General features: G+C 31.4%; 2 protein-coding genes and 1 long non-coding RNA gene across 5 annotated transcripts; 1 reads left to right on the forward strand and 2 right to left on the reverse strand.

Moving 5' to 3' along the window:
- Positions 1–1,321: 1,321 nt before the first annotated feature.
- LOC142221824 (uncharacterized) lies at positions 1,322–5,363 on the reverse strand. 3 transcript variants are annotated; one of them, XM_075291658.1, is made up of 5 exons: positions 5,140–5,363; positions 4,958–5,062; positions 4,648–4,901; positions 2,747–2,895; positions 1,322–1,656 (listed from the first exon to the last, which is right to left on the reverse strand). In XM_075291658.1, the coding sequence occupies exons 1-5, from the start codon at positions 5,227–5,229 to the stop codon at positions 1,460–1,462; spliced, it is 795 nt and encodes a 264-aa protein (XP_075147773.1). In that variant the 5' UTR covers positions 5,230–5,363; the 3' UTR covers positions 1,322–1,459. The 3 variants fall into 3 exon arrangements, with proteins under 3 accessions (XP_075147773.1, XP_075147771.1, XP_075147772.1); XM_075291656.1 differs by lacking the exon at positions 1,322–1,656 and adding an exon at positions 1,805–2,376; XM_075291657.1 differs by lacking the exon at positions 1,322–1,656 and adding an exon at positions 1,805–2,376 and having other exon boundaries at positions 4,648–4,898; positions 5,140–5,357.
- A 2,907-nt stretch (positions 5,364–8,270) lies between these two features.
- On the reverse strand, positions 8,271–8,887 carry LOC142242033 (uncharacterized). The gene is made up of 3 exons (XR_012723926.1): positions 8,709–8,887; positions 8,539–8,644; positions 8,271–8,473 (listed from the first exon to the last, which is right to left on the reverse strand). It is a non-coding gene; the product is annotated as an uncharacterized LOC142242033 (long non-coding RNA).
- A 1,625-nt stretch (positions 8,888–10,512) lies between these two features.
- On the forward strand, positions 10,513–12,128 carry LOC142221825 (calmodulin-like protein 4). Its single transcript, XM_075291659.1, has 4 exons — positions 10,513–10,664; positions 10,784–10,814; positions 11,411–11,724; positions 11,786–12,128. Exons 1-4 carry the CDS (start codon positions 10,662–10,664, stop codon positions 11,885–11,887), a joined length of 450 nt encoding a protein of 149 aa, XP_075147774.1. The 5' UTR covers positions 10,513–10,661; the 3' UTR covers positions 11,888–12,128.
- Positions 12,129–12,630: the final 502 nt, after the last annotated feature.

The following is a 12,630-nucleotide window of genomic DNA, read 5'->3' on the forward strand; positions in this document are numbered from 1 at the left end:
AGGTCAAATGTGAGCTCGCGCGGCACCCATTTTGCACAGAGCTTCCGCATATCCAAATATTGATGAATGATATGATCAACACGTTCCGTTGATATCTTTAAGGTCTCTGCTATCTCGATCAACTTCATTTTACGGTCATTCAAAATCATTTTGTGGATTTTTTTGATGTTTTCGTCGGTAACCACCTCTTTCGGGCGTCCACTGCGTTCACCGTCCTCCGCGCTCATTTCACCACGCTTGAATTTTGCATGCCAATCAATTATTGTTGTTTTCCCTGGGGCAGAGTCCGGAAACTCATCAAGCCAAGTTTTTGCTTCCACCGTATTTTTTCCCTTCAGAAAACAGTATTTTATCAAAACACGAAATTCCTTTTTTGCATTTTTTTCACAATAACAAAAGTTGCTTCACAAAAGACGCTCTATCCCACAAACTAATTGACTTACAGACGTCAAATTTTGACACGAATCATTTGAAGGTTGGTACTATATAAAAATAATATGCATTTAATACTAACGATGCCATCTATGTATCAGACCGGGGACTTATCAGCCAACCTGTTATAACAGTTGCCTCTATACCATCACCCCGACATTAATTTAGTATTTCTAAACAAAGGCGAAATGTGCAAAAACTCAGTTTTAATTATTTCCGTTTAAAACGTTTTTTTTTTTAATCCTGATGCAATTCCAAAATCTCAAAAATTTTGTAAAATTTTACGCGGGAAAAGATGTAGATAGCTACACAAACTATAAAAATAGCGAAGACATTGAGATTCATAGCCCCAAGGATCATTTAAAGTTCGTGAAGGTAACTATTTTAATCTAGGATTGATTAAAATTGTTTGCTTGACGATTGTTATGATGGCACTTAAGAATCTATGGTAGCGATGGGTGTGAATTCGAACTTTGAAATGATAGCAAGGGAAGGCACATTGTGGTTTCTGTTGCATATACGAGATAATTTTCGAAACTGCTGACTTATGTGAAAATTAAAAAAATACATGTATTTTGCCATCTCTATTTAAAACAAATTGAGAATTAATAACGGTACATATCTAAAAACAATATTTTTCAATATCGTATATTTATACATTGGAACAGTCCTTATTGGGCACGCTTAATTGCATTTTTCCGATGAGATTATGATATAGAAATCTACTGTTTTCGACATGTTGGGGATACTAAGAGCCGTCAAATTGAAAAAATATGCTGCTGAAAAACAGCAGCCAGTGCTTGTATAGACCAATTAAATATAAAGAACCTTCCTTGGTCTATGCATGATGTATAGGCTGAAATTTTACCTTTCAATTTATTCTATGTACTTAAACCTTTCAATTTATTTACTTTATTAAAAAAAAATAATGTGTATAATATGTCATGAAGATTTTTGTTAACAAAAGTATTGGCTAATAATAAAAAAGGTTAATAAAAAAGTATTTGGCACAAATAGTTAAAATATTTCACTGCTTATTTCCTTTAGCAGATTCAGCTTCACTCTTACGGTATTCCGTGTAATCCACATAACCATCTTTATTCAGGTCCATGCTATTTAGAACGTAATCAATAACATCGGCTAAATTTTCATCGGTATAGGTTGTGCCATTCTTCTCTCCAGTTCCACCGTCGTCTTTCTTTTCCTTGCTCTTGTCTTCTTCAACTAAAAGATGGGTTTAAAGGTAATGATGAATATTACTCGAATGTGTGTGTGCGGTCTTATGAATTTTAGATGCCATTTTAAGGTAACCAGCGCATCCCATAACCAAATAAGATTATAAAAAAATGTTATGGCCAAAACGCTTAATATGTGTGTTTTCTTCTATTAAAATGTCATTTTCTTTATTAATTTTTCAATTATTTGTTCGTTTTTTTTTTTGTCATGCAGTTGTCTGGGCAATTGCACATATTTTTTCAAAATTTCTTAAACTGAGCTCTTATTAAATCAGTCATTTTTTAACATTTTTTTTGTTTCAAAAAAGTAGATAAAGAACCTAAAAACTTATTAAAGAAATAAAGATTTTATAAAAATAGATTTTACAAAAATGGAGTTACCAATTTGGAATTGTTAAGTAGAAAAAGAGAGATTCTTTAAGAGGAGGGAAACAAGAATTGTACAGTAGAATCATATTAAGAAGGTGAAAAGACACTAAGAAATGGAAACAACACCCCAATTATGTTTGTTTCTGCTGCTGCTGTTGTTGTTGCTGTTGAGATTTCTGTTGGGCCCTCATAAATTCTGGATAGTCTATATAACCATCTTTCGAAGAATCATCCATTTGTAGGATGGGATCTATTAAAGCTACCAGTTCTTCATCTGTGAAAATCTTTTCCTCCACATGAGGCTGTTGACCATCATTATGACCATCTTTATTTCCTTGTTCTATATCCACATGTATTTGTCGTTATGTCGTCATACGATGTCCATATTAGTCCATTTATTATATGTGAGATCCACCATTAACCAGTTTACGATAGACCATACACCATATCGAATGCGAAAATGTATACCAACACACATACATAAATGATGTACACATAAGCATCACACACATATTTTTCGCAAAATGTTCCGTAAATATGTGGCATTTTATGTCAAATGATGGTAATTAATGCGTGGTGGGTAATATGAAAGTAAAAAATCCAACAAATACAATTTTTATTTTAGTTTTAAAAAAGAAGCTTAGAAATTTGCTGCTATTAGACAGTGTGGTACCGAAAAGGTGCAATTAACAAATTATTTCAGAACTTACCATGCCAATGGATTAAAGACTTAATTAATTCACAACCATCCAACTTGTTATTGTTATCAGAATCGTGCATTTTAAAATAGTGGAATTGTAATTCAGCTTCAGACATTTTACTTGTATCTATAGGTACGTGTAAATGTTCTTGGATGTGTCTGAAAAAAAAAAAAAATCAAAAACAATATAAAAGATAAAAATCATTGCATCTTTATTAATTTACTTAAGCAAAACATAATCTATGTATTTTATGTTTTTTTATATATAAATTGCTTATCCGAAGTAAAAGTATAATTTTTACTGTCTCCGTGGGTTACGAAAAATGAACAGTTAAACGCCTTCAAAACTGACAATCGGACATTGCCGGACTTCTGTAATTAGATCCCACTCAATGAGCTAATAAGGACATATAGTAGAAATCAGTTAGATTATGAAAAATATTTCTTTGTAGCAGTTTTGTATGCTGAATAAGGTGAAGAATATCCATTTGCTATAACAACAAAAACTTAGGACAGCTCTTTAGACTTAAAAAGGTTGTTACCATTTCAGCTCTATGAAACATTTAATGCAGCAAACATATTTTATAAAGATTTTTTTTTATAAAAGGCAGCTACAGTAAGTTAATAATATTTTATTTTTAGTGCAAGTTAAACATTCCTTTTTTTAATATATTAATTTTGGACCCCTTTGTTACCCGGCACCTCTTTTTATATTATGTTAATTTATTTTATATAATATGTTGTAAATAAATAAATAAATAATTTTAGACCCTCACAACATAACAACTTTGCATATATTTTCCCCCATCACAAATGACAAACTTTTCATTCATTTTTTTCATTCCATACCACTGTGCGTCGTATTATTTATACAATATCGTTTCTATCAAACAAAGATATTTTCAGTTGTGTAAACAGCAAAAATTCTAATCACTTTGATTCTAGAAGCTGATGCTTATTGATACGCGTGCTGTTTAACCCTCTAAAGCTAATTGTAAGGAGTTATTACACTTGTTATAAAGCAAAAAAGGAAATTCGATATGGTATCTAGTCCAGCATATGATGTATAGTCTCATTTACAGTTTTAACTACGTGTTATTGTATTTAAATCAACAAAAACAAACTTAATATCATACACATGAATTGAGTAAAATTAATCATTATAAAAAAGTTATCGCGAAAATTTCAATGTTCAAGGGGGAGTGAGTATTTATTCTTCCTTCGTGAATGTGTGTAAAAGAATATCACAATTTCATTTCCTTTCAATTATTTGCTCAATTTAGTTTTTAAGACAATGGGACCGATTTTTCCTCCTTGATAACATGTTCATTCTTGTCGGTAATCTTGGTCATCGAATGACCGACTGTTGAAGTTTTAGAAATTCAATTTTGAAAAAAAACGATATTTTGTTATAACCAAGTATGCCACCGTTAAAACTGGACAATCATTTATTACTATGGTAAAGGTTTATCTGTTAAAATAATTCGCAATTTGATAAGATAATATGAAGATTTTATTTACTCGAAATGCCCACTTGTGATATGATATCGTTTTACATCTATGCCGTTTACAAACAAATAGGAAAACAAAAAACTATTAACACATTGAAGGTGAAACTTTCTGTGGTGTATTATAAATGATAAGCACGTAAACGTATTTACCTTTATCCCTTATCGGTTCAGTATTAGGAGAAGCTTGCATATTTCTCCCATAGTTTCATTGATTACCCGGATTTACCGAAATGACAACGAAACTATTAAAAGCATCTACAGTTTAAGTTTTGTCAACTGACAGGATCAGGTTAAAAATATCATAATTGTTCATCGTAAGGCAGATGCAGACCAATGATAGATAAAATTCCAACACATATTGCTCCTATATGAATTTCTTAATGCTCATTTTGCCACTTACTCTTTCTCATTTTGAATATTTGCTGCATTCAGAACTTGACCATGATTTGCATGACCTGTGTGATGATGCGCAGCACCATGTCCTTGTGGATGTCCTTGTTGTTGAGGCACAGGGACTTGTTGTACTGGAACTTGTTGAACTGGAACTTGTTGAACTGGAACCTGTTGAACTGGAACCTGTTGAACTGGTACTTGTTGGTGAACCGGTATCTGCTGTTGTTGTTGATATTGGGCTTGTTGCTGCTGTTGATGCTGCTTATAAATGCATAGGAAAAGTGATATAGAACTGCCACTATGATATTTAAACTTACATATTGTTGTGGATTAACTCCCGGTGGCAGCTGATTAGGATGAACTTGTTGATATTGCTGTTGGTGTTGTGGATGTGGAGGCTGTTGGTGTTGAACAGGTTGTTGCTAAATTAAGGAAAATCATAGAAAATTTTAAACATTCCGCAACAAAATTCAATTCAGAAGAAAACATCACATCTTACATAGTGCTGTGGTGGGACACCGGGAGCTACTCTTTGGCCATTCACACTGACCCCAACAAATATACATAATGTAATAATAGTCTTTAGCATTATTGCAGATAGGTTCACTATATGGTGGGATATTTTATTTATTCAATATTTTAGTGGATCAGTATCTTTGGCTGGACACGTCAAAAATTCAAACAAACACGTCTACGTCTAGAGTGGTATGTTCACTGTGTTTCTCATATGTCAAATCAAGAAACATCTGATCAAAACATTTCTGAAAGCTTCGCCTAATCAAAATGATAATCGAGTTGCGTTTTTATTCAAAATACTTTACCATAAATGCGTTCTCACCAAGCATGTTTTGGAGTTTGAAATGTTTCCCTTTATGCGCTTTACAGACTATCAGTTATTCCGGACGACAGTGCTCGTGTCGAACATATCCCATATATTGTGCACATTATAAGTTAAGTCCGAAGGCATAATCGATACTGCTGCATGTTTATGGGATCGATAACACATTTACCGATTATTTAGTCATCGCCGACAAGTCGTATCGATCCGACACACTGTAAGATTCTTTACAAACACCGACATTCCGTCCGGAATAACTGATAGTCTGTAAAGCGCATTATGCGCTTTATAGACTATCAGTTATTCCGGACGACAGTGCTCGTGTCGAACATATCATATATATTGTAGGGAAGGGATAATCGATACTGCCGCATGTTTATGGGATCGATAATACATTTACCGATTATTTAGTCATCGCCGACAAGTCGTATCGATCCGACACACTGTAATGCGCTTTACAGACAATCAGTTATTCCGGACGACAGTGCTCGTGTCGAACATATCCCATATATTGTGCACATTATAATTTAAGTACGAAGGCGCAATCGATACTGGTGCATGTTTATGGGATCGATAACACATTTACCGATTATTTAGTCATCGCCGACAAGTCGTATCGATCAGACACACTATAAGATTCTTTACAAAAACCGACATTCCGTCCGGAATAACTGATAGTCTGTAATGCGCTTTACAGACTATCAGTTATTCCGGACGACAGTGCTCGTGTCGAACATATCCCATATATTGTGCATATTATAAGTTAAGTCCGAAGGCATAATCGATACTGTTGCATGTTTATGGGATCGATAACACATTTACCGATTATTTAGTCATCGCCGACTGATAATCGCAATAACTGATAATCTGTAAAGCGCATTAAGGTTCGCAAGAATAATTGAAGTATTTCTTACCATCAATTATTAGGACAATTTATTTCGATACTTTTCTGTCATAAATTTAAAGCAAATTGAAAACTTTAAAATTTTTGGTATAAAATGCATTGGTAGGGGGAGATGAAAAGCCATAAATCCCCTTTAGCTACGCCTATGTCATTAAGCAAATACCGAAAATCAAAGTTCTGCTCAAATAAAAAATATTGTAATCACCTGATAGCTTGAAACTACCTTCCTAAATATATCTTGGTTTTCACCATACAAAAAATCAAGTTTTCTTCCAAACCACGTCAATTTATAATTTAAACGCCCCTAATTGGAATATGCTATGACTGAACATACTCTTTTCAAAATATATTATTAAAATAAATTTCATAAAAAACGAATAAACAAAGGCTTTAAAAAACATAGGGATGTGAAAATAGCTTAAAAAATATATTCCCTTTGCGATCGCTTTATTTATTTGATTATAACATTTATAACATACTCATTTTGAAATATATGTCCAAATTTTGATTGTGACCAAGTTACAACAGACCCAACAAACACAAGGATGAGCATTTTTCTAATGCGCTTTATGAGCTTTACAGACTATCAGTTATTCCGGACGACAGTGCTCGTATCGAACATATCCCATATATTGTGCACATTATAAGTTAAGTCCGAAGGCAAAATCGATACTGCTGCATGTTTATGGGATCGATAACACATTTACCGATTATTTATTCATCGCCAACAAGTCGTATCGATTCGACACACTGTAAGATTCTTTACAAACACCGACATTCCGTCCGGAATAACTGATAGTCTGTAAAGCGCATTACAGAGTATCAGTTATTCCGGACGGAATGTCGGTGTTTGTAAAGAATCTTACAGTGTGTCGGATCGATACGACTTGTCGGCGATGACTAAATAATCGGTAAATGTGTTATCGATCCCATAAACATGCAGCAGTATCGATTATGCCTTCGGACTTAAATTATAACCCAATAAACACAGGGTGAGCGTTTTTCAAATGCAACAACTTTTCAGTTTGAGGGTAAATATAATTTTCAACATAAATTCAACTTGACTTGAAATAGCTCATCTTCAATACATCTTCAAATTGTTTGCGAATTACTTCCAATTTGCCAAAATGTTGACGAAATCTTTGAAAAGTTGTTGAAGATAATATGAGAAAACTTTGACAAAACACTACCCTAAAATGCAACGAAAAAACCATCCCAATAAACACAAACGTTTGAAAAATGCTAAATTTCAACAATTTTTCAAACATTTTTTCAAAGGATTAGGGTAATATTCAAGTTGAGAAATTGTTGAGAAAATCGCGTTCTCAACAAAAAACAGACATTACCCTCAACAGTGAAATTCAACACATTAGCAATAATATCTCAAGTGTTATCCTCAAATTGAAATGCATCGCTACTCAATAATTTGTCAAACAATTTTCGATGCGAGTCAAATTCAAAATTAACATCTTTGCAAATACTTTTCAACCTAAATTTGTATGAATGATATTCCCACTTCAAATTGAAAGCCAAAGCCAAAATTCTATGAATTTTGTATAATTTATTCATTTTCATCAAAATAAAATATATAATAATACACTACACTACATAATACTTTAAAATACCAATTGATAAATAATAATCTTATTAAACATATCAACAAATAAGAACCAAAAAAAAAAAAAAAACAAACAACAAAACTTTAAATATCTTAAACATTATTAGTAAACACTTTTGCATTGATAATTCGTTTTCCTTCCTTTTGGTGTCATAAAACAGCATTAAAATTTATTAACATGCGGGCAATTTGAAATTAGGAACGTACTGGACCGCTTGTTAGAATTGATTTCCAGCAGAAGGAATTCACAAAATATCAATTTTAAACTGATAATAGCATATGAATTAAACTGACGATGTGATGCCCATTTTCATCCAGAAATTGTTGATTTCAACAATTTGTTGTTTTTAACAATTTTAATTGGTTGCACTTGTAATGTTTCTGGAAACTTTTTCTTGTCGATAAGCCACTCATTTTTCATTGGTCAGCTTCTTAATGTTTGCAAGAATGTAGCATCCAAAGATTTTGGTTTTCTGCAAAGAGATTTAAATTTAGTGACTTCTCTAAAGTGTTGATTTAATTTTTCATATTGACGTACCAATTATTATAAACTTTTTGAAGCAGTTCCAGTTAATTGTCCACCATTTTTTCATCGGTCAGCTTTTTAATGTTTTCAAGAACGTAGAATCCATAATTTTAGTTTTCTGCAAAGATATATACATTTAGTGACTTCCTTAAAGTTTTATTTCATTTTTTATTTTCACTTACCTATTTTTATAAACTATTTGGTTATTTGTCTAAAATTTTCCATTTTTTTATTTCTTGCAATTGACCACGAACTTCGTTGCACAAATAAGTATTGAAAACCACATGGTTTTTTCGTTGCATTTTAGGGTAGTGTTTTGTCAAAGTTTTCTCATATTATCTTCAACAACTTTTCAAAGATTTCGTCAACATTTTGGCAAATTGAAAGTAATTCGCAAACAATTTGAAGATTTATTGAAGATGAGCTATTTCAAATCAAGTTGAATTTATGTTGAAAATTATATTTACCCTCAAACTGAAAAGTTGTTACATTTGGAAAACGCTCATCCTGTGTTTATTGGGATGTGGTTTTCAATACTTATTTGTGCAACGAAGTTCGTGGTCAATTGCAAGAAATAAAAAAATGGAAATTTTTAGACGTTTGTGTTTATTGGGAATGTGCACAATATATGGGATATGTTCGGCACGAGCACTGTCGTCCGGAATAACTGATATTCTGTAAAGCACATTAGGTAGGACTTGTAGGGACTTTGAGGCACAATTTAGGGACTTTTTCACTCAAGCAATTTTTAATAATTTTTACATTTTTGTAGCTATAGAGGAGGAAATTAGGCTTGATCTTTAACAATGTGTGGTAACCACGGTCACCACTCGTGTCAAAAAAATCTACCAACATTTGAAGAAAATCTTACCACAAATCTACCAAACAAATATTTCTATAGAAAATTTTGTCAAAATTTTATTTCTATAGAAAATTTTGTCAAAATTTTATTTCTATAGAAAATTTTGTCAAAATTTTATTTCTTTACAAAAATTTTGTCAAAATTTTATTTCTATACAAAATTTTTTCAACATTTTATTTCTATAGAAAATTTTGTCAAAGTTTTATTTCTATAGAAAATTTTATCAAAATTTAATTTTTATTTAAAAAAAAAAAAAATTTATAGAAACTTTTTTCAAAATTTTATTTCAATAGAGATTTGATCTACCAAAATTTTATTTTTTATTTCAAAAATTTTTTATAGAACCATTTCCAAAATTTTATTTCTGTAGAGATTTGATCTACCAACACATCAAGAATTCTACCAATCTACCAAACAGAAAAAAATCTACTGTTTGGTAGAATTCTACCAACTGTGGCAACCGTGGAGCTAATACAAATTTATTTTTACGTAATATACGTTGCATTTCCATATGTTTTATGATAATAAAGCACATGTGTTTTTATGTTTTATGATAATAAAGCACACAATTGTTTTTTTTTCTTATTTGTTGATATATTTAACAAGATTATTATTTATCAATTGGTATTGTAGTGTATAATGTAGTGTAGTGTATTATTATATATTTTTTTTTTGATGAAAATGAATAAATTATACAAAATTCATAGAATTATGGCCTTGACTTTCAATTTGAAGTGGGAATATCATTCATACAAATTTAGGTTGAAAAGTATTTGCAACGATGTTAATTTTGAATTTGACTCGCATCGAAAATTATTTGACAAATTATTGAGTAGCGATGCATTTCAATTTGAGGATAACACTTGAGATATTATTGCTAATGTGTTGAATTTCACTGTTGAGGGTAATGTCTGTTTTTTGTTGAGAACGCGATTTTCTCAACAATTTCTCAACTTGAATATTACCCTAATTCTTTGAAAAAAATGTTTGAAAAATTGTTGAAATTTAGCATTTTTCAAACGTTTGTGTTTATTGGGCGTCTTATGATTTTCAATATGTGTGTAAATATACAGGTGCACATAATGTAAACATTATCTTGCGCTTCACGCCCGAGAAAAAATTTAGGGATAGTTCACAGTTGTGTACCTGTTGGGCCATCAATGAAAATTTCACCCACCTGTCGACCATCGTTAGTAGTTTCTGTTTTTTGCCTCAATTAGTTTTCTTTTATTTGTGTTAATTTCATTTATAAAAATCCCACAAAGTTTATAAAATGGTGTGTACTAATTATATTAAATGTGGATGGTGCAAACTATTTTGTAATACATTAATTATATTGTAAAACTTTTTGTTTGCAAAACTGATAACATAATTTTTTATCTATCTACCTTTTAGGCCCGATACTTTAAGGAGCAAGATATCGATGGTAAGCTTATATTAAAAATAACGTATAATGACAACAAAATTTCAACAATTGTAGTTAAAGTGTATTCTATATCGGCCCACTTTATGAAGCCACTTCTTCCGCCCAAACGTACAATGCCTCAAAGTTTTAACAATTGTACTTAAAGTGAAAGCAATATTGGCCCACTTTTTGAAGCTATGAACAAACTGGGCCATCTCTTCCGCGCAAACGTAAAAGTACTGTAAATTCTTGTTCAAAAGTGACAACCTAGATAATTTAAAGAAATCTTATATGAAGAAAACAAACCACTTTAGTTTAATTATTAATTTAAATTAAAACTTTTAACGTCAGCGCTAATTTTATACATATACATATCTCGAAAACTAAGCACAAAATAGACATTTTGCTAATGACCAGATAATTTTCAGTACCTCAGGATTTTTATACAATTTTTCATATAAAATTGTTCTAAGAATATTTTCTATGAACATTCAATGAGAGACAAGTTCCATCCTTTCTTTTCTACCATATCAATGAATATAATAGTCCAATTTAATTATATTCTAATCTCAACAATATTTCTTCTAACATAAAAGCATTTTTCATTTCCTTTTAAGAATTTCGTGAATGTTTCTATTTATTCGCACGTTCTGGTCAAATAACAACATTGGACGAACTGACTGTCATTATGAGATCATTGGGCTTGTCTCCAACTATACAAGAGCTCATTAGTTATTTGAAAAAGAAAGGTGGTAAAATGAGCTTTGCTGATTTTTTGGAAATTATGCATCAACATTCCAAAGTTGAAAATCTACCAGACGAAGTTATTGGAGCTTTTAAGGCTGCAGATACCCAAAATACCGGACTTATACCGGCTCGCCAATTGCGTACATTACTCCAAACATGGGGTGAAGGTTTGTCGGTAAGAGAGGTAAGCAAACATTTATTTTATACTCAAAAGAAAATAGAACTTTAATATGATTTCTCAATAGGTTGACAATATTTTCCGTGAAGCAAATGTTGGTAATAATAGTATGGTTCGTTATGCTGATTTTGTTAAAATCGCATGTGCTCCTGTTCCAGATTACTACTAGAGGCTCACGAGAGCTTTCACAATATACATACATTCCAAGATCGGTGGCAATTAATAAAAAGTATTTACTATATTTTGTTTTTACGTAACTTAACGTTACTATTTTTAAAAAAGATACTTATTATTTAACTTATTTCAACGGTTTTTATTATTTATTTAATTTAATTTAAATAACACCAGTTTATATTTACATTATATTTTTTTGGATAAAATAAATATGAATATATATTTTTCGCACTTTACATATTTCAGTCTGAATGTGAGTTACCTTGAACAAAATTCAAACTCTAAAATAAATGAATGCCCTGTTTCTATATATCGAATAACCAGTCGAAAGAAAAACAGTCACTCGAATTCGAATCAACCAATCTAAAATATGTGGCACCTTATCTTACCTTTATTTTTAAATAATAAAGGGAAAATAAGTGGGTGGAAATGATCTATTACTATTAATGGGCCTTTTCCGTTAGAATCGGAAAAGGCCCATTAATCTTTAACTGCCAGTTAACAAAAAGTATAATTGCAAATATCTTCCCTCCACTTAACTTTAATTGAAAATTTTCAGCATTTGGGTTCCTAACTTACATATGGAATGTATAGGCAAGATGACAGGTAGGCCCATAGTAAGGTTTAAACGTTTTTTAGCTAACGCAACATCTTGAAAATGGGGGTAAATCAATTGACACATCTACAGTGACCCACATAAAAGTGCTATGAAGCTATTTTAAATTAAAAACTCTTTGA

The sequence above is a fragment of the Haematobia irritans genome, chromosome 1 (genome assembly GCF_050003625.1).
Source record: "Haematobia irritans isolate KBUSLIRL chromosome 1, ASM5000362v1, whole genome shotgun sequence".
NCBI classification, from domain to species: domain Eukaryota; kingdom Metazoa; phylum Arthropoda; class Insecta; order Diptera; family Muscidae; genus Haematobia; species Haematobia irritans.